Raw genomic sequence first — 18,716 nt, 5'->3', positions numbered from 1 at the left:
GGCTTACAAAGGGGAATGTCCTGAAAATCTCTTCTGCTGTTGATGAAGATTCGGAATTCAGATCCATGGGTTTCTTAAGGATTATTCAAATTCCTAGATCTCATCTTCTAGTGAAAATATAGGGCCTTAAGGTAATGCCATTCTTGTCATGTTAATTTTTCTTTTCATTCATTGGCAGGTCAGTGTAGTGGTTGGCAAGAAGACTCTCTTCCTTTTTAATTTGAATGATCCTGATAACCCAATTGATCTGAAATTTCAGCAGCCTTATGGCAGTATTGTAAGCTACAAATGGTGAGCAAAACTTTCTTAATTAATTATTCTAGTATTAAGAAGTTGAGATTTCCCAAGTAGTTCTGATAAATGCTGGAAACAAAATCATCTATCCCATGCTCAGACTGGATTTTTGTTGGCTGCATTGTAGACTTTTCAGTAATTCTTTTCTGAACACAAGGTAATCTACATTTTCTAACTGTTCTACTCAATGGTTCAATAGCTGTAAAGCAGTATCTGCCAACAGAATCACTGTTGGTATGCCCAGCTTTAAATAAAAGTATGTTGCTGTCGTGACAGATGATTAAACTCACGGGTTTATGGGTTGTTTTCTGTTTGGATGAGTAACTGGTGGAAGAGCTAGGGGTAGAGTTGTGTCCTTCAGCTAGTTTGTTGGTTTGCAAAGCTGTGCAAAGGTCTTGTAGCCTTCTTTTTGTGCAATACCATTGGTAATGTTTCTATGAAGAAAACCAAAGCTAGAAGTTTCAGATCTGTACCAAAAACGTAGCTGTACTATTTCTGTGTCTTTGAATCATTACAGCTTGTCTTTTAATGCCTGTTCAGTCAACATGGAATTGACATCCCTTTATACTACAGCTCTAAAAATTCTGGAGCTATATGCTTCTTAGTTTATGACCATGTGTAACAAGGTGTACCTGGGCTGCTTCCCTTGCAGTGATTTTTCTTGCAATTGAGCTAATGAGATATTGTTTGAATTAATCTTTACATGCTGTAACTATTTGTGCCTTAACCTCATCATTTCTGCTTGATACTATGAAAAGTAAACAGAATATTCACAAATTTGTTGCTTTGGTACTTCCACTGTGTTTGCAGTGCCCTTAAGGGCACAGTGACTGGCATTATTGTTTTAACATGGCTTTGATGGGACCACATAGGCCAGAACCTTGAAATGAAAGTTGCCATCTTCTTGTATGCTTATTTCAATGAGGAAACCAGAAATCTTTATCCTGCCATCACTGCCAGGTGTACAGCTTGCTGAAAATAAAGTGGCATTATAACAAACAGGAGACAATAAAGATGACTTACAAGGCATCTGGGCACAGGCATGATTCTGTCCTTCAGGGACCTTTGATAGTTTTCCCTTAACCTATTTTATATTATATGGTTCAACATGATATATATAAATACCCATAATTTGTTTATTCTTTTCTGTTACTGGGAGGCATTGACTGTACCCCAGCAGTCTGAAAGAAAATGCTTTTTGCATATTGCATTAATAGATCTCTTTTCTAAAATGTTGCTTTTTTGTAACAGGTATGGTGATGGCTACATTATGATTGGTTTCTCACAAGGGTATTTTGTAGTCATTTCTACACACATTCGTGAAATAGGACAAGAAGTCTTTCAAGCTCATAATCATAAGGATAATCTTAGCAGCATTGCTATATCACAGTCATTAAACAAAGCTGCATCATGTGGGGACAATTGGTAAGTGGTAGTTCATATATAAAGAATAGAATTCATCTCTCAGGACTGGAGCTAATGGGCATTCACACTCTGCTTTCTAAGCCTTCAAGGCTCCCTGAGAAGTGAATTTAGAAAAGATAAGATTAATGGCTGTATGGAACTGCTGCTCTGCCTAGAGCTAGGAGAAGCTATTGTTGACAAAAATCTCTGCGACTGTAATTAATATCATTAATTGAAAACAGAAAAAGAAATAAACTTTTGTATGTATTTTTCCTTTTGATCAATTTTTTTTCTGTTATGTTGCTTGGCAACAAGATAGTCCAAACTTCTTTACTGAGATTTATTGATTGAACATAAACATCTGCTTAACAACAGGAGAAAAATTAATTTAAATCTGCACTGAAAATGTTGGTACCTTATATCCTCCTCTCCAGTGTTCGGTCTTACCTGCAGTCTAGACAAAAGTTGAAAAGGAAATAAATAACTGGAATTAAATACACTGGAGTTTTTCCAAAATGTTCTGTGCATATGATAGAACAGCTCCTTTAGTTCCCCATCTGCTAATCCCTGATTCTGTGGTATCTGAATTCTTCAGCAAAAGAGGACTTGTGTCATAGTAGAGGAGTCAAACAGTTCTCTCTGTTCTCAGCTCTGTGTAGGACCAACTGCTGATTTATGACACTTGTCATATCACATCAAGAGTGGTTTAACTCTGAGCAAAACATGGTGAAACTTCAAGCACTTGAGCTATGGTACAATAACGGTTATTTCTTTCAGTGGTTTAACTTGCATTGAGTGATGTGATAGCATAAGTAAACTCTCACTCTCTCCCTTTTATATGCAGGAGAATTGAAAGTATTTTTTGCATCCATATTTCAAGCCCTGTGTGTCCATCAGTAATGTCTTTTAAAACTAAAATGCTATAACAGATCAAAGCGAATAACAATCTATGTTCCCTAACCTTCTATTCTTTCAAATTGGATTTGTGCCTTTTCCTCAAATTTTAGTTCTCTGAGCAAATATTTTTGTTCTGTGATGCAGTGATACACTATTTACAGTAATGGATAATAATCTGTTGTTTTTAGGAAATTGAAGACATTTTGCATCCGTGTTCTACTTTTTGCTCAGTTAGGCTGTCTTGATTGGACTGTGTTTCTTCCAGTTAATGATTACTGAGATTTGGATTGGTGGGAATGACTGACTCTTCATTTTTGTTTTAGCATCAAAATCCATGATCTGACTGATATGAGAGAAATGTATGCCATAATAAACTTGGATGATGAAAACAAAGGTATGTTAACTTTCTCCATGGGGATAGAAAATTTTACAAATTAAGTAAACTGGAATTTTGACAGTGTCTCTGCTCTTAAAGTAAAAGTACTGCTCTTGGAAAAACTGTTTAAATATAGAATTTTTCAAAAACTCCTGCTTTCCCAACTTGTATTTATTAGGTGACCTGAGCATATTTTACCTATTCAAAGTGTAGAGAAGTACAGCTCTCAGAACATTTGATCAATTAGTGTTGTGCAGTTTTGAATCTGTATTACAATGTGTTCAGATTATTACAATAATACGCTTAACTGGTCTCTGCTTCTTTCCATGATTTTTTTTGGTGCTTTTTGATATGTCTTGTTCTAACACTGATACTTGATCTGTTCTTGTCCTGATGTCCAGGACTTGTGCCTGTGGCTTCCAGAACAGTGTTACAAAACCATTTTCTTGAGTAGTGAGTTTCCACCCTTGTCTCCTCATGTAGTGTTTGTAAATGCTTCAGTCTTTGTAAAGTCGATGGTTGCCTCCAGCATTTTTATTTGTAGAAAACTTCCTTTTAAATTTTTTTTCTTTTTAAGAAATCTAGGATATTTTCAGCACAACACTTCTCTGTCTCCCTTGGAATATTAGTATTAGCCAGTTGGAGTATGTTTTTTCTAATGGCATTTTCAGACACTGAGGAACAAACAGCAGTTCCTGTGTTTAGTGCTTACTGATTTGGCAGTAAGGGGAGTAAGATTGAATTCTGCTCAACTGCTTCCAGTATTATGGATCACTTTGAATGTGCTGCCTGAACTGAATGTGCTCTTTTCAGTGTTGAAAAGAGGAAGGATGTTGATCAGTTTTGTAACAGATCTGTAATCTGGTCTAGTGAAGGTGGGTTACACATAGATGGCCTTTAAGGTCCTTTCCAGATCAGATCATTTTGTGATTCTGTCAAGTCTTCACTCTGAGGAAAACACTGTATTAGTTAATTATGTGTTCGAGTTGAGTGATTCTAATTCATTTTGGAATTATATTAATAGGTTAGCTTTAGTACATATATTCTAGCTATCAATTCCTACAGTTTTCACAGTTAAGAGCAAAATAATTGCTTGTTGGTTAAGTAGTTACAGAAAGAACTGTATTTTTTATTTTTTAAAAACTTGTGAATATTTTAGGTGTAGATCAGATGGCTTGGACAGATGATGGACAGCTGTTGGCAGTATCTACACGAAGAGGATCCCTCCATGTTTTCTTGACAAAGCTTCCAATCCTTGGAGACGCTTGCAGTACACGGATTGCGTACCTCACTTCTCTGCTTGAAGTCACCATAGCAAATCATGTGGAAAGCGTATGAGAACCTCTTCCTTTTAAACCTCATGTAGATATAATTAAAGTAAGCATTAAAATTGGATGAAATTTGTTTTATTTTGTTTTGTTTTCTTACAGGAGCTACCAGTCACAGTCTCTGTTGAAGTAGAGCCCAGTTTTGTTGCTATTGGTGTTTATCATTTGGCTGTAGGAATGAACAACCGGGCTTGGTTTTATGCACTTGGAGAGAATAGTAAGCATAAATTTAGTTCTCTTAAAACTAATGCAGCACTCTATATTTTATTTTATTAATTTATTAATTTATTTTATTAATTTAGTATTGTGTTTAGCAGTTCTGGACATTCCACGTTGTACAATAAAACCTTGAATTGCCAACCGTCCTGCTAGGATGGGATAATAATTTTCACAGGCTGAAGCAGTTATGGCAAGACATTGTAAATAATAGAAATAAAACTTCTCATTTGAGATGTGAGGTATTGGTCATGAAATGTAGACTGTTGCTTACTTGTTTTCTTCACATCATCTTGTTAATCAATTAAGGACTTCAGGCTTTTGAGATATTATATATCTTTGTTTTAAAGTACTAAGTTGGGCAAAGTACCTAGGAACTATGATCAGAGTGTTTAAATTTTCAGTTTGGCAGATCTTCATGTTGTTTGTATGGGATAAGGAACAGTTGGTTATGCTATGTCCAAATTTTAGATGGTGGATTTCAAACTTTCATGTTTTTCTAAGCATCCCTTTTTTTCAGTGACAGTAAATTAAATAAAACTATAACAATACTAGTCAAAGTTGCATAGGAAAAGAGTTTCTCTTGTAGTTTCTAACCAGGTCTCTGACTGCCAAGAAGAAAGTCTCTTTATGTGTGACTTGTCCCCTCTCTGCTTAGTTGTGAGATTTTCACATCTCCTTACTCAACTACAAGTTTAGTTAAGTGAAGACCTGTACAAAATCATAATATTTTTACCTTATCTTTTCTGTTTGAATCCTTTAGATGTAAAAAAGCTTAAAGATGTGGAGTACCTGGGGACAGTAGCAAGTATGCACCTTAATTCTGATTATGCTGCTGCTCTCTTTGAGGGTAAAGTCCAGCTGCATATGGTAAGAGCTCTGGCAATTTGGATTGCCAATGTTACCTAATGAGTTGATAAGCTGAGCAAGTTAATGTAATATTAAAAATTAAATAAAATGGAATGATGTTCAGTTAATGGAGGTAAATATTAGAAATTCTCCAGAATAGTTTTGTTGACTAAATAAAATATAGAGCTGAGTTTCTGTAGACTTAGAAATACAACCTAGACTATAACAGGTGAAGAAAAACATTTTCTTGTCAGGTATTTAACAAGTTTTATTTTAAAGGTCTCTGGTAATGTGACAGAAGCAGATGCTAGGTTCTTAAGAGATGCACATGCAAGTTTTTTTCCGTCTAATTTTCTTACAGTTTGATAAAAGCAACACTATGATACCCTATTGTTAACAGTGGAGATTTTCAGTTCATTCTGTTCTTTATATTTAGATAGAAAGTGAGGGTTTGGGTGCTCAGGAAGAACGAGAAACTCGACTTTTCCCAGCAAATGATGATAAATACCGAATTTTGTGCCATGCTTTAACTAGTGACTTCCTCATATATGGTACAGATGTGAGTATTACTTACTTCAAAAGATCTTTTTAGATGGAGTATATTTATGTTTGAATTTTTTGATTACTTCTCATGCTTTTAGCAAAACAAAAAGTGTATCTGTGAACTTTTAGAGTGGATTATTTTCTATACAAGAACTTTGAGCAAATACAGTCAAAATTGCATCCAGCTTCCTTTACTGTTGCATTTATGTGACATGCATTGGCAGGAATGTTAAGTTTTGCTTTTACTAGTGTTTGTTGCAAAACATTGCTTTTAATAGCAGAACTTAATTCTATTGCATTAGTGAGAGGATTAGCAATCAAAATGTCTTCCAGGTATAGGTAAAAACATAGCACTTCCCTTGCAAATTTGTTGATTTAGGTGGTGATGTGAAAAATGTGGACAAAAAGGTACTGATGTATACAAATGTCGTAGCATAAATGAAAGCCTTCATTTGCTACTGAAGCCTTTGTCAAAAGACTTTTTTTTTTACGTGTTTCAACAAGGATGGGAATTAAGGAGGGCACTGAAAAGGGATGTGGACATGCTTATTGATTTTTCTGGAGTTTTTGATGTATGAGGGTAGTTTTTTGTCCTTTTAATATTTTCTGGCGCTAGTAATACAGGACGCGTTTGACATTGTAGTATCATGCTCTTTGTGATATCAGCTGATGTACTGACCTGGTTTAATAACTGATTTAATAACTTGGGTGATTTTGTAGCAGATGAGCCTTTCACACCTCCTCAGCACCTAAACTGGTACTGGTAAATTTGAAGTACTAAATTTGCAGCTGATCAATTTGATGTGTGCAAATACTACCACTGATGTCAAAAGCCACATTTTTTTAATATACCTTTAATTACAAATCAGTTTGATTGCTTTTATTCCCTGACTTAGGTGCTTCTCTTCTTAAGAATGTGTGATTCTTCCATGGAAGCAAATTTTACAGCTTTTTTTGAAGATTAGGCTTCTCTCAGCAATGAGGCAGACATTTCATTTGTTTCGAGAACTGCACCGATGTCTCCACAAAGCAGAGGGAGATAAATACCAGAACCAATAGAAAACCCCTCAAACCTCCCAAATCCTTTCTTTTTCCCCAAAAGTTTTTCCTGTCTTACCCAAAACAGGGTTTGAGAATGAAGCAAAAAAAACCCACTTAGAAGTACTTTCTTTGAGCACTCGCTACTCCAAGATGGAAGACACTACAGCCAAATTAATTACCTGCTTGCCACTTACTGATGTAATTATTAACATTTTCTATTATTTCTCGTTAGACTGGAGTTATTAATTATTTCTTCATTGAAGACTGGCAATTTGTGAATGAATATCGACATCCTGTCAGTGTGAGAAAGGTTTTTCCAGATCCCAATGGAACCAGAATGGCTTTCATAGATGACAAAAGTGATGGCTTTGTCTATTGTCCAGTAAGTTAGTGTGGGATACAATACAATATATGTACAAGCAGGCTCTTCAACTATATAGTGTTTTTGTTGGAAAATGAAGAATATTTTGGCACTCCAGCATGTATGGTGATAGAAGAAATTGGCAAGGAGTAAAGATAATTTAATGGTAATGTAAGGAAATAAAATCTGTCATACTAGATCAGGACAATTCCATTATACTAAGTTCCTGATCAGTAATTTTCAAAAATGTGTGTGTTTGTGTATTTAAATACAGATAATTTACCCAGCTTCACTGCCCCTCTCCGTAACTTTTTTTAAAACATAGTAAATATCATTTATATAATGTGCATTTTCTCCACTTCAAATTTAAATTCTTGTGTTATTCAGAATCACTGCTTATAAGGAAACTTTTTTTTAAAACAATTTTCATATTTCTGCACTACTTATGTTATTTTTAAAATTTTTAATCACAGCTGGGATGAATATTTTGTTTCTCACCTTAGTCACTTAGTAGTAATTTTACTTTTGCATTATATGTAGGTAAATGATAGAGCATATGAGATTCCAGACTTCTCACCAACCATTAAAGGAATCCTGTGGGAAAACTGGCCAATGGATAAAGGTGTTTTTGTTGCTTTTGATGATGATAAAGTATACACTTACGTTTTTCACAAGGATACCATTCAAGGTACCATAAGCTCTTTAAAAAGCTTGTTCTTAAAGATTATACTATTTTAGTTAATAAACTAAAACATGTTCTGAATCTTCATTTGTCTTAAATAAAATACATATAGAAATAAATAGTACTACAGAAGATTTGAAGTGCAGCTTATGTATAGAAAACTAGTTACTTTACAGGTTTCTCTATAAGGCTTCAAGGCATTTTGGTGTCAGCTCCATAAGCTTCTTGCTATTATCATATTTCATCTGAAAGTTACACATTGTGCTTCAGTTGTGTGTTGAAACATTCATGAGAAAAATCTCAGGGTCACAAAACTTGCAGCAGGGTCACAAAACTTGTATTCATTAAAAGTGTTAAAGTTGTAAACATAGCCATTTCTATATGTGCAAGAGAGAAAAATTGAAATTTACCTACCAACATTTGGAAAAGGACCTTACTGGTTTAGAAGCTTTGCGTTCTGTATATTTACTGAAAGATGTGTGCTTGTGTACTTGCTGCTGGCTGCCAGAATTACAGACCCTGAATTAATGTCCTGCAAATATACATGTTTTCAGCTGCTTGCTATACTTTTTACCATGTAAGGATTTTTACAATACATCTTTTTTCTTCCTGATCTTTGAATCTAGGATCAAAGATTATTTTGGCAGGTGGCACGGAAGTCCCCTATTCCCATAAACCTTTGTTGTTGTACAATGGAGAATTAACTTGTCAGACTCCAAGTGGGAAAACAAACAGTATCTATTTAAGTACTCATGGTTTCCTTGGCAATTTGAAAGACTTTGGACCCGATATGCTGAGACAAATGCTTACTCAGACTCTAATGTTGAAAAGGTACATCTGCACTTTAATTATATTGTATAAATTGTTTTCTTCTGTGCTTATAGTTCAATATATCATATCCTGGTGATAAATTGTTTTCTTCTGTGCTTATAGTTCAATATATCATATCCTGGTGATTTTAAAGTGTCCTGCTGAATTTTGATAAATCAGATTGATCTGTAAGTTCACATAGCTCTCCAGACCAAGCAAAGTAAATGACCCAGTGATGGTTGGGAGTTTTTTTCACTGTCAAGTAAAAACCGAAAATAATTTTTTTCAAGACTTATTTGGGATTTTGTGACAGTGACTCCGCCAAAACTGGCTGAGGATGCTTCTGTTGTACTCTCCTCCCACTGTAATGAAGCAATGTAAAATTAATACAATGGAAAGCATGCCGGAGTAGGGAAAGCAGATGGTTTCCTAAAAAAGTGTGGTAGAAACAGGAGAAATAGAACTGTAAGGAACACATTTGTATTTTTCCATTCTTCCTGATACATCTCTCTCTCCATGGTTTAGAAGTAAATGTCTTCATGTTTTCTCTGACAGAGAGAAAAAAATGTTGAGAGGTAGTTTTGAGTATGAGTAATACCTAAAATTAAAATAGTTGTAAATGTGTTTTACCTTCTGTAGGTTTTCTGAAGCATGGGAGATTTGCAGGCTTCTGAATGAGCAGTCCTGTTGGAATGAGCTGGCCAAAGCTTGCTTACATCATATGGAGGTGGATTTTGCAATCCGTGTTTATCGAACATCTGGTAATGCTGGGATGGTGATGTCACTAGAGCAAGTAAAGGTAAGCTATAAAGTCTTACCTAGGAAATATGGTAATTTAATTCCTCTTTAAGAATTGCTGAATTCTTGGGGGTTTTTTTGTGGGGGTAAAGGGTTGGTTTTGTTCAAACAGAAGTTGAGTTGCTTTCAAGGGATATAGAGGATAAAGTGTCCAAACTACAGACTGTTTGCTTGGTTTTCTCTTGGAGTGTTGCAGTCTCTACTGTAATGCACAGTATTTCTTTCTGCATTTGCTTGAGAACAGCAGAATATATTCATGTCTCAGGCACTGGGAGGCTCTTATTTCCTTTTGTTATTTTTTAGAAAATGTTGAAGACTGCTATTAAAAAATTCCAAAATAAAACCAGATTGCATCTGTACATCTAAAAGTGAAATAGTACCTTAAAATTATACTTCTGCAAATTGCTGATTTTAGACAGTGTTAGCTGTAGTGGCACATGAGGGCTTTTTCTGGTTTGTAGAATCCAATACACATCATTGTAAAATGGAAGGATATTTAGTTTTACTATTTTGCTTTATTTTTCTTACAAGCTTATGTTATTTATACAGTATTTATTTTCTTTTGCACTACTTCTGCACCTATTATGTCTTTCTACAGGGGATAGAAGACCACAACCTTTTAGCAGGACATCTTGCAATGTTTACTAGTGATTTTAATCTGGCTCAGGATTTGTATCTGGCATCCTCCTGTCCTATTGCTGCTCTTGAGGTATTCATTTAAGATGTGTATATTTTCTGCTGGTTTTGTTTCCAGGGTAATGCTGGAGTATTTTACTTTCTGATAATTTTGTCCTTTTATGGTTTTGATCTTGCCATTGTGTGACTAGAATCAAAGACTGTCCTGATTTAAAAGGGAACCACAAGGAACATTGAGTCCAACTCCTGGCCCTGCACAGGAGAACCCCAAGGGTCACACCTTGTGCCTGAGAGCATTTTCCAAATGCTTCTGGAACTCTGTCAGGCTTGGAGCTGTGACTGCTGCCCTGGGGAGCCTGTTCCAGTGCCCAGCCACCCTCTGGGTGAAGAACCTTTTCTTGAATGATATTCAATGTAAAACTGCTCTGACACAGCTTCAGGCTGTTCCCTTGGGTCCTGTATCTGGGCACCACAGAGAAGAGATCAGTGTCTGCCCCTCATCTTCCCCTCACAAGGGAGTTGTAGACGGTGACAAGATCTCCCCTCAGTCTCCTCCAGGCTGAACAGACCAAGTGACCTCAGCCACTCCTCACATGACTTCCTCTCAAGGCCCTTCACCATCTTTGTAGGCCACCTTTGGACACTCTCTAATAGCTTTAGAGCCTTCTTATATTGTGGTGCCCAAAACTGCACACAATATTCAAGATGAGGCTGCCTCAGCCCAGAGCAGAGCAGGACAATCCCCTCCCTTGCCTGGCTGGCCATGCTGTGCCTGATGCCCCCTAGGATAGGGCTGTCCCTTCTGGCTGCCAGGGCACTGCTGGCTCATGTTCAACTTGTCATGGACCAGGACCCCCTGGTCCCTTTCCAGTATCTCATTCCCCAGGCTGTTTGTACATCCAGACTTGCTCTGTCCCAGGTGCAGAGTCCAGCACTACTCCTTGTTAAACTTCATACAGTTGGGGAGTGCCCAGTCCTCTAATTTGGCAAGGTTTCTCTGCAGAGCCTCCCTGCCTTTGAGGGAGTCAAGAGCTCTTTCCAATTTAGTGTTATCATCAAATTTATTTATTACACCTTTGGGTCCTGTGTCCAAGTCATTTATGAAGATGTTGAAGAGCACAGGACTGAAAATGGAGCCCTGTGGGACCCCACTAGTGGCAGGTCCCCAGTCTGATGTCTCCCCATTCACTATAACCCTTTGTGTCTGACTCATGACCCAGTTGCTCACCCATCCCCTGATGTGTTTATACAGCTGTGGGCTGGACATTTTACAAACTCTATGAGACCACATTCAAAGCTTTACTGAAAGCCAAAAAGATTACATCAATTGACTGTCCTTGATCAGCTAAGTGGGTTACCTTCTAATAAAAGGAAATTAAGTTTGTCAAGCAGGACTTTGCTCTCATGAAGTTGTGCTGGCTGTGACAATGAGTGTGTTGTCCTTGCAGTGTTTTTCAATAGCTCCCAGAATAATCTTCTCCATAATTTTACCAGGCACTGAAGTGAGACTGACAGGCCTGTCATTTCCAGGGTCAACCTAACAGACCATCCTTCAGGATGAACATCTCTCAAATTGCCTGACTCTTTGTAGAATATTAGCTCAATATTTGTATTTAGAATAATTTAAAGTTCAGAATAGAAGTCCAAATTTGATACTTGCTTCAGACAATGTTACTGTTGTTTGTTAATAGATGCGAAAAGACTTGCAGCACTGGGACAAAGCACTGCAGCTGGCTAAGCGCCTGGCCCTGGACCAGATCCCTTTCATATCAAAGGAATATGCAGTGCAGCTTGAATTCATGTAAGTTCTCCTGTAAGGTTGTAGCATAACAATAGTAAACTAATACTCAAGCTCAATAGAACACAGAACTAAGATATTTCAGATGACTGCATCGCTAAGAGACAATTCAGTGAGGTCTTACAGCTCTAGTATGAGGAAGAGTAGTTTTGCAAGGAATCTTTCATGCTAGAGACATGTTAGTAAATCATAGTTCCTTTTCACTAATTCTGGTGTATGTAGGTTCTTTGCCACTGGTAGGTCCACTATATACTATATGCATCATCTACTAAATAAACACTTCGGTGCAGGCATGTGCTTGGAAAATAGAGAAAGTCACAATTATTTAACACTTCTTGCATTGGATGAAAGCCATGTCTTTTGCCTGTCTTTCTTTAAATATCTATAAGCCTTTATTTTCTTAAATCATTTAGGCAGGGGTGTGTCAAATTTCAAGGCCACCAATCCCTGAAAGACAGAACACATGATATCTTTTGACAAGACATCATTTGACATGATTTTAAAGTCTATTTAATAGTTGATTCTTCCCAGATGGTGCCTGGTCTGTTTAAGTCAAGATGAAAAACTTACCTGTTAATAGTTTGTAGACAACTCCCTTCCCTTGGCAGTACACCTGGCATTCAGAGAGAGAGGACACTTGCTGGTCACAGAAGGGAAGGAATGGACACACATGAAACAATGCAACCATCTGGAACTTGAATTCTGAATATACTCCAGGAAAAAAATTGCCTTTGATTTTGTGTTGCAAAAATTCTAAATAATTTCAAAGATTAGTTTCATTTGTCTTCCAGGAAAATCTGGAATAGAGCTGAGACCACTGAGGTGTATTTTGCAGATAGATTATTTCTATTTTCTGCCTTTCAAGGGAGGTTTATTGGTCCCTGTCGAACAGAATTGAGAGATGGAATTGCCTCTTTGACTAAGAGCTTGATTAAGTCCATAGGAAGTGCCATGACATCCTGTTACTGTCCACCTCTACATACTTCACAATCTTCTCTGTAGTCATTTTGTATAAATCAAGACAGATACATGCATAATGTGGTAGAAAGTCAAACATCTCTTCCTATTGAAAATATTTCTCTGTATAACTTCCAGTTTTCTTTTAGGGGTGATTATGTTAATGCTCTGGCACATTATGAGAAGGGAATCACTGGAAACAACAAGGTAATTCCTTTTTAGTAATGATAGCATTGTACTGTCACAATATACATTAAGTTGTCATGTTTCAGACTCATTTGAATTCCAGATTTTAAATTCAGCTCGAAATTAAATGTTAGTAAGTCTGTAATATTTTGTTAGTTTGTTTCAATGCTTGATTACAGTCTCTTTTGTGACCTGGTGTTTCTGATGTGTACTCTATAGTTACTGCTTTCCATTTTCTTGCCAGTACCAGGAACATGATGAAGTTTGCCTTGCTGGAGTGGCTCAGATGTCCATTCGAATGGGGGATGTCCGGCGAGGGGTGAGCCAGGCCCTGAAACATCCCAGCAGGGTACTAAAAAGAGACTGTGGAGCTATTCTGGAGAATATGAAGGTACTCAAGAGAGTTAATATAAGGCTGAATATGTGATTTCACTAGGTTAGTAATTTATTTATGGTCTTAATTTAGAAATTATATTTTAATGCTTTCCAATATTGTAGCAATTTTCAGAAGCTGCTCAGCTGTATGAAAAGGGACAATATTATGACAAGGCAGCATCAGTGTACATCCGGTGTAAAAACTGGTAAGTACAAGTTTCAGGGCAATGGTACATTTCAGAGGATTTTCTGGGGTACTCTTTGGAAAAGAATGATTCTCTGAATAGAAAAAATGCCTCATTAACTATGTTTCATTGATTTTATTGTTCCAACTTCAGGCTTAAAGATTCTCTCAGAAATTTATGTTGTTTTAATATAGTCTTACTGTAAATGGGAAATAAATTTTTTCCTTTTTTTGTGTGTTATGTTTAAAGTTTCCTGCAGTTTCAAGTCCTTTGTGGGTGTGTGCACATGCACACATCCACACTGAATTTAATGCACATTGAATATCGGAATTATATTTGTGTAGTTACTGTTTAATTAATTAGATCTCTTAGTTTTATAACATGCATAGCTGAGACTGAGTATTTGGACAGTTGGAAATTATTCAAGAGTAGCCAGTATCATAATTTTCTTTTTTTAAATTAATTTGATTATTGTGAAGTGTCCATTGGAAAAGTCCAATTTTCTGAGACATTTAAGGACTCAGTTCTGGTCTAATTGCATTTTATGGACTCCTGACATTAGGAACCAATCAGACAGTTCAGTAAGACTTCTTTCATTGAGTGCTCTAAAGATTAGGTTGGAATATTTGGTGCATTTATTTGAAAAATAAATTTTTTATTCTATCAGAGAATTATCAGTAGTATCAAAATGAGCCAGGAGAGTGGTTGGTGAAGGGGAGTGGCTTGCATCTAATGATCATCTGGTTTGGGAAGTGGGAGGTACAAGCTTCGTTTACTCTTGCAGAGGGAGGTTCAGTTTGAAGAATGCTCATCTTTTAGTCAGAGAGGTGAGATTTAAGGTCAGCCTCTGTTGAGTCTCTCATGTCCTTTGTCCTGAAAGGCCAACTGCTCAGTTTGCTGGTTTTTATAGATCTTTCAGGTTAGAGTTTTAATGCTATGCTTCTTTTTTTGGTTAATCCAAGAACACCTGAGGTAAAAATTGTTGGTCTGGCACTTCTTATGCTTATAGACCTGAGATTAAAAAAAGAGAAGAGACTGTCTTCAAGCCTGTGTGCTCCTAAAGCAATCTGTAATTTCATGTTCTTACAAAGTGCAACTTTTTGAAAATATTAAAATTACTTCAAAGCTTATCCATTATGTTCAGTTTCTTCTATCAGACTCCTTTTCAGTGTTGATATAAATATGCCAGTTTTACCAGAGAAAACTTGGAACCACCTGTATTTATTAAATAACTATTATCTTTCTAGGGCAAAGGTTGGTGAACTTCTTCCTCAGGTTTCATCTCCAAAGATTCACCTACAATATGCAAAGGCCAAGGAAGCAGATGGCAGGTACTTTTGAATGCTCTTCTTTAATATAAAACCTATTATTGCTGTTGTTATTATTTTACATGAGTGCTTTTGTAAAATAAATTAAAATGCATACTGAAACTTGGATAAAATAGTCTTGTAAAAATGGATTCCAAAATATGTAAACTAAAGTTTACCCTTTGTGTATTAAAAATTTGAAACATAATCTAAGGACATTCATCTGGTGTCAAAGATGTGTTTCTAATTAATTGTTTTCCAGTCTTTCTAACAAAAATCATCAAAGGTTTTGAAGTACTGAACATCATTCCATTTAGCAGAGTATTCAAGTTCAGTTTGTTTCTAGCAACTCCTTAGCTGTGATTTTAGAGGTGACTCAAAGGGAGAATAATCATGAAAGAATTTTTTTCATTTTAGAATCACATTATTGGTACATCTTAATGGCTGCACTTGCATAATAATAATGCAAAGTTATTAGCTGAAGTGAAAGCCCGAGATAGGTTATATTTAATCACAGAATGTAGTTCCTTCAATCCTTAGTGTAAGTAAACTGCTTCAGACTAATGATACTTGAAAATATGAAATAGCACCAGACTTCAATGTTTGCAATGATGGGACTAGAAAATACTGTTTCTGTCAATTACATAGTGAAAAAATGAGAAATTTCTTGATCTTGTCTACAGAACAGAAAAGAGGTATTATTTTTAAAATTGTACATCTAGCTGTCACGTTTGGGTTTTATTGTTCTCTTGCCCTCCAGGGATTTCATATGGAAGAGATGAACTGGTTTTAATATATAGCAAAAGATATACTGGCAGAGTAGGTTAAAGATAGTATTGTGGTAGACATTTTTCTATTGCCTCTGCTTTTCATTTTCCTAAGAGAAAAAGCAAAAACAACATAGTAAATGCAGAGCAACGTGATTACATGCAAACTGAAAGGAAGTTACCACAAAATAATCTCACAGATATAAAATATTTTGTTTCCTTCACACCATATTATGAAGAGTTATTTACAAAGTTAAAACTGATGTGGAGCCATTATTTTGCAGGTACACAGAAGCTGTGGTAGCTTATGAACATGCAAAGCAATGGGATAGTGTAATTCGACTATATTTGGATCACCTAAATAATCCTGAAAAGGCTGTTAATATGGTGAGAGAAACACAATCTCTTGAAGGAGCAAAGATGGTGGCCAGGTAACAATCATATTATGCACATTCAAAGTAAATCTATATCTATTGGGAATTTATGAGGCTTGCTAACATTTTAGACTCTGGTTATATGTACTTGGCTAGAGACTGTGTAATTCAATTAATTGATTTGAGTTCTCTAAGATTTGGACAACTAAATAGATACTGATTTTTTTTTTTGTTGTTCTTGTTGACTTTTTGAGTAAAATTATATTAACCTGAAGTAATAAGTTTAGACAATAAAAATTGCCATTCTATATTATTAATACTAAGTTAATTTTAGGAGCCTAGTTAAAACAATCAAGATACAAAATGGATTAGAAGTGTGTCATACTTGTATGTATGATTTGTACTATATTCCTAAAACATTTGGTGTATTCATTAAGCTAATTAGTACTGAGGTGTTAATTTGTCATTTGGATTAGATTCTTCCTGCGGCTTGGTGACTATGGTTCTGCCATCCAGTTCCTGGTTATGTCCAAATGTAATAATGAAGCTTTCACATTAGCTCAACAGCACAACAAGATGGAGATTTATGCTGATATCATCAGTGAGTATTCCAGGCTCATAGTTTGCTTGCATTGTGTTTTACTGTTCCTTTAGTTAATTTTAACCAATTTGAAATCATAAGACAATGGGTGTTTAGTTTTGTTTCCCATTTCCAGTCATTGTGCCCAGTTTTGATAACGTGTGTACTTCAGGCCTATAAGCCAGACTTTGCTTTCGGCTTTGCTATCTCCTCGTTTCAAATCTTGCCTGTCCTGCAGGTTTTTTTGTTTACCCATAGAGATAGACTATTTTCTTGTGCCCATTGACAAATCCCTTTCTTTGGCCTTGATACAAAATGGAGCATTTCAGTGGTACAGTTCTTGATTTTTGTTTCCTTTTCCATTTCTCTTGGTTCCAGCTCTTTTCTTACATGTCACTTTTTTTCCTTATCTACTCTTTAAGACCCTTTGTGGCCTCCTTGTGTCTCAGTGAGAACTGGAAAGGAGACCTTACTGAGAAGCTGCCTTTCATCTTAGGCCATCAAGCTAGTCAGAGTCCACCTTGTCAATTTGCACCAAATTTTATAGTTTGTGTGAGGCACCTTTGAAGAGTGACCTACCACCTCTACATATGTTACCTCCCAAATTCTCATGTTTTACGTTAATCTCTTTGTTTAGACGTTGGTTTCTTATTGTGAAGAAACAAAAGCTTGGCAAGAGTTAGCTTGGAGATGTATGGTTACAGGTGATTGTCAAGGTGACCACAGTTGTTCTACAGTTTCTTACTTCTATCCAAAATAGGATGTCTCAAGCTGTAATCTAAATGGGTAGAAAAGGCATTTAAAACTACCTTTGGAGTAGTGTCTGTCCTTGTTTTACATGTGTACAGCAGAATGGAGTCGTGGTTAGAAGACTTAAGTAGTACTCCTTGCCACCACATGGTTGCATTGTCCCTGATAGCCTTGCTTTGTACAAGTGTGCTTCCATATTCTGAAATTGTGAAAGTGATTCAGGTGATAATCTCATCATCACTTGCCCTGCTTTATTGTTGCCAGGATATGATGGAAAAATTCATTATCAGATCATAGCAGTACCATTTCATTATGCTTTTTTAGAAGATAATGTACTGACAGGATGAGGGGGGATGGTTTTAAGATAAAGGAGAGTAGATTTAGATTAGATATTAGGAAAGCTTTATTTACTGTGAGGGTGGTGAGGTGCTGGAAAAGGTTGCCCAGAGAAGTTTTGGATGTCTCATCCCTGGAAGGGTTCCATGGCCAGGTTGGATGGAACTCTGAACAAGATGGTCTAGCAAAAGCCCCATGGCAGGGAGCTTGGAACTAGATGATATTTAAGATCCCATCAAACCCAAATTATTATATTATTCTATGGTTCTGTGAAAAACAGAAATCTCATCATGGTGTAAGACCTGTGGAAACAGTTATTAGTCTGACATTTAGTCTGATTAAATACTAAAAAAATATGTAAGACATAATTTGAGTCTGTCTGGCTTTGGTTTTCTTTGAATGTCAGTAGAAAAACAAAGTAGAATAGGAATATGTTCATTCAGTAGGGTCTTTATCTTATTTAATAAGAATACCCTGCTACCACTCAGATCTGTCTGTTGCAGGTTCTGAAAGTACTACCAATGAAGATTATCAGAGCATTGCACTCTATTTTGAAGCAGAAAAGAAACATTTTCAGGCGGGGAAATTTTTCTTGCTGTGTGGTCAATATGGACGGGTCAGTACCTAAAGGATAAGCCAGTGAAAGTTAAATGTTTATAGAAACTGTTCAAGATACAGTCTTCAGGAAAGTTCATATTAGATTTTAAGTGCTTTAACTGATGACATACTGATATTTTTTAAAAGGGTTAAAAAGGTAAGCAGACTATTTATATTTACAGTTATCTAGGCTGTGTTCCATGAATGCTACATTGCCATGCACACAGGTTTTTCATAGCAGTAGAAGCTTGGGGTGAATCAGTGATAGA

At 36.2% G+C, this 18,716-nt stretch overlaps 1 protein-coding gene across 2 annotated transcripts in view; it reads left to right on the top strand.

Moving 5' to 3' along the window:
- Positions 1 to 18,716, top strand: part of WDR19 (WD repeat domain 19) — a 40,075-nt gene that overhangs the window by 6,539 nt on the left and 14,820 nt on the right. For both annotated transcript variants that reach the window (XM_058025370.1, XM_058025369.1), the window contains 20 exons: positions 179 to 291; positions 1,546 to 1,719; positions 2,919 to 2,989; positions 4,131 to 4,303; positions 4,402 to 4,516; positions 5,279 to 5,385; positions 5,801 to 5,923; positions 7,181 to 7,330; positions 7,850 to 7,997; positions 8,618 to 8,822; positions 9,441 to 9,600; positions 10,198 to 10,308; positions 11,927 to 12,036; positions 13,140 to 13,197; positions 13,421 to 13,567; positions 13,675 to 13,757; positions 14,984 to 15,067; positions 16,095 to 16,241; positions 16,661 to 16,785; positions 18,354 to 18,466. In XM_058025370.1, the coding sequence (XP_057881353.1) occupies positions 179 to 291; positions 1,546 to 1,719; positions 2,919 to 2,989; positions 4,131 to 4,303; positions 4,402 to 4,516; positions 5,279 to 5,385; positions 5,801 to 5,923; positions 7,181 to 7,330; positions 7,850 to 7,997; positions 8,618 to 8,822; positions 9,441 to 9,600; positions 10,198 to 10,308; positions 11,927 to 12,036; positions 13,140 to 13,197; positions 13,421 to 13,567; positions 13,675 to 13,757; positions 14,984 to 15,067; positions 16,095 to 16,241; positions 16,661 to 16,785; positions 18,354 to 18,466 (2,517 nt within the window). The remainder of the gene's footprint in view (positions 1 to 178; positions 292 to 1,545; positions 1,720 to 2,918; positions 2,990 to 4,130; positions 4,304 to 4,401; positions 4,517 to 5,278; positions 5,386 to 5,800; positions 5,924 to 7,180; positions 7,331 to 7,849; positions 7,998 to 8,617; positions 8,823 to 9,440; positions 9,601 to 10,197; positions 10,309 to 11,926; positions 12,037 to 13,139; positions 13,198 to 13,420; positions 13,568 to 13,674; positions 13,758 to 14,983; positions 15,068 to 16,094; positions 16,242 to 16,660; positions 16,786 to 18,353; positions 18,467 to 18,716) is intronic.

Source organism: Melospiza georgiana, chromosome 5 (assembly GCF_028018845.1).
Source record: "Melospiza georgiana isolate bMelGeo1 chromosome 5, bMelGeo1.pri, whole genome shotgun sequence".
Lineage (NCBI taxonomy): Eukaryota > Metazoa > Chordata > Aves > Passeriformes > Passerellidae > Melospiza > Melospiza georgiana.
The sequence above is the reverse complement of the archived record's forward strand: the minus strand, read 5'-3'. Positions and strand labels throughout refer to the sequence as shown.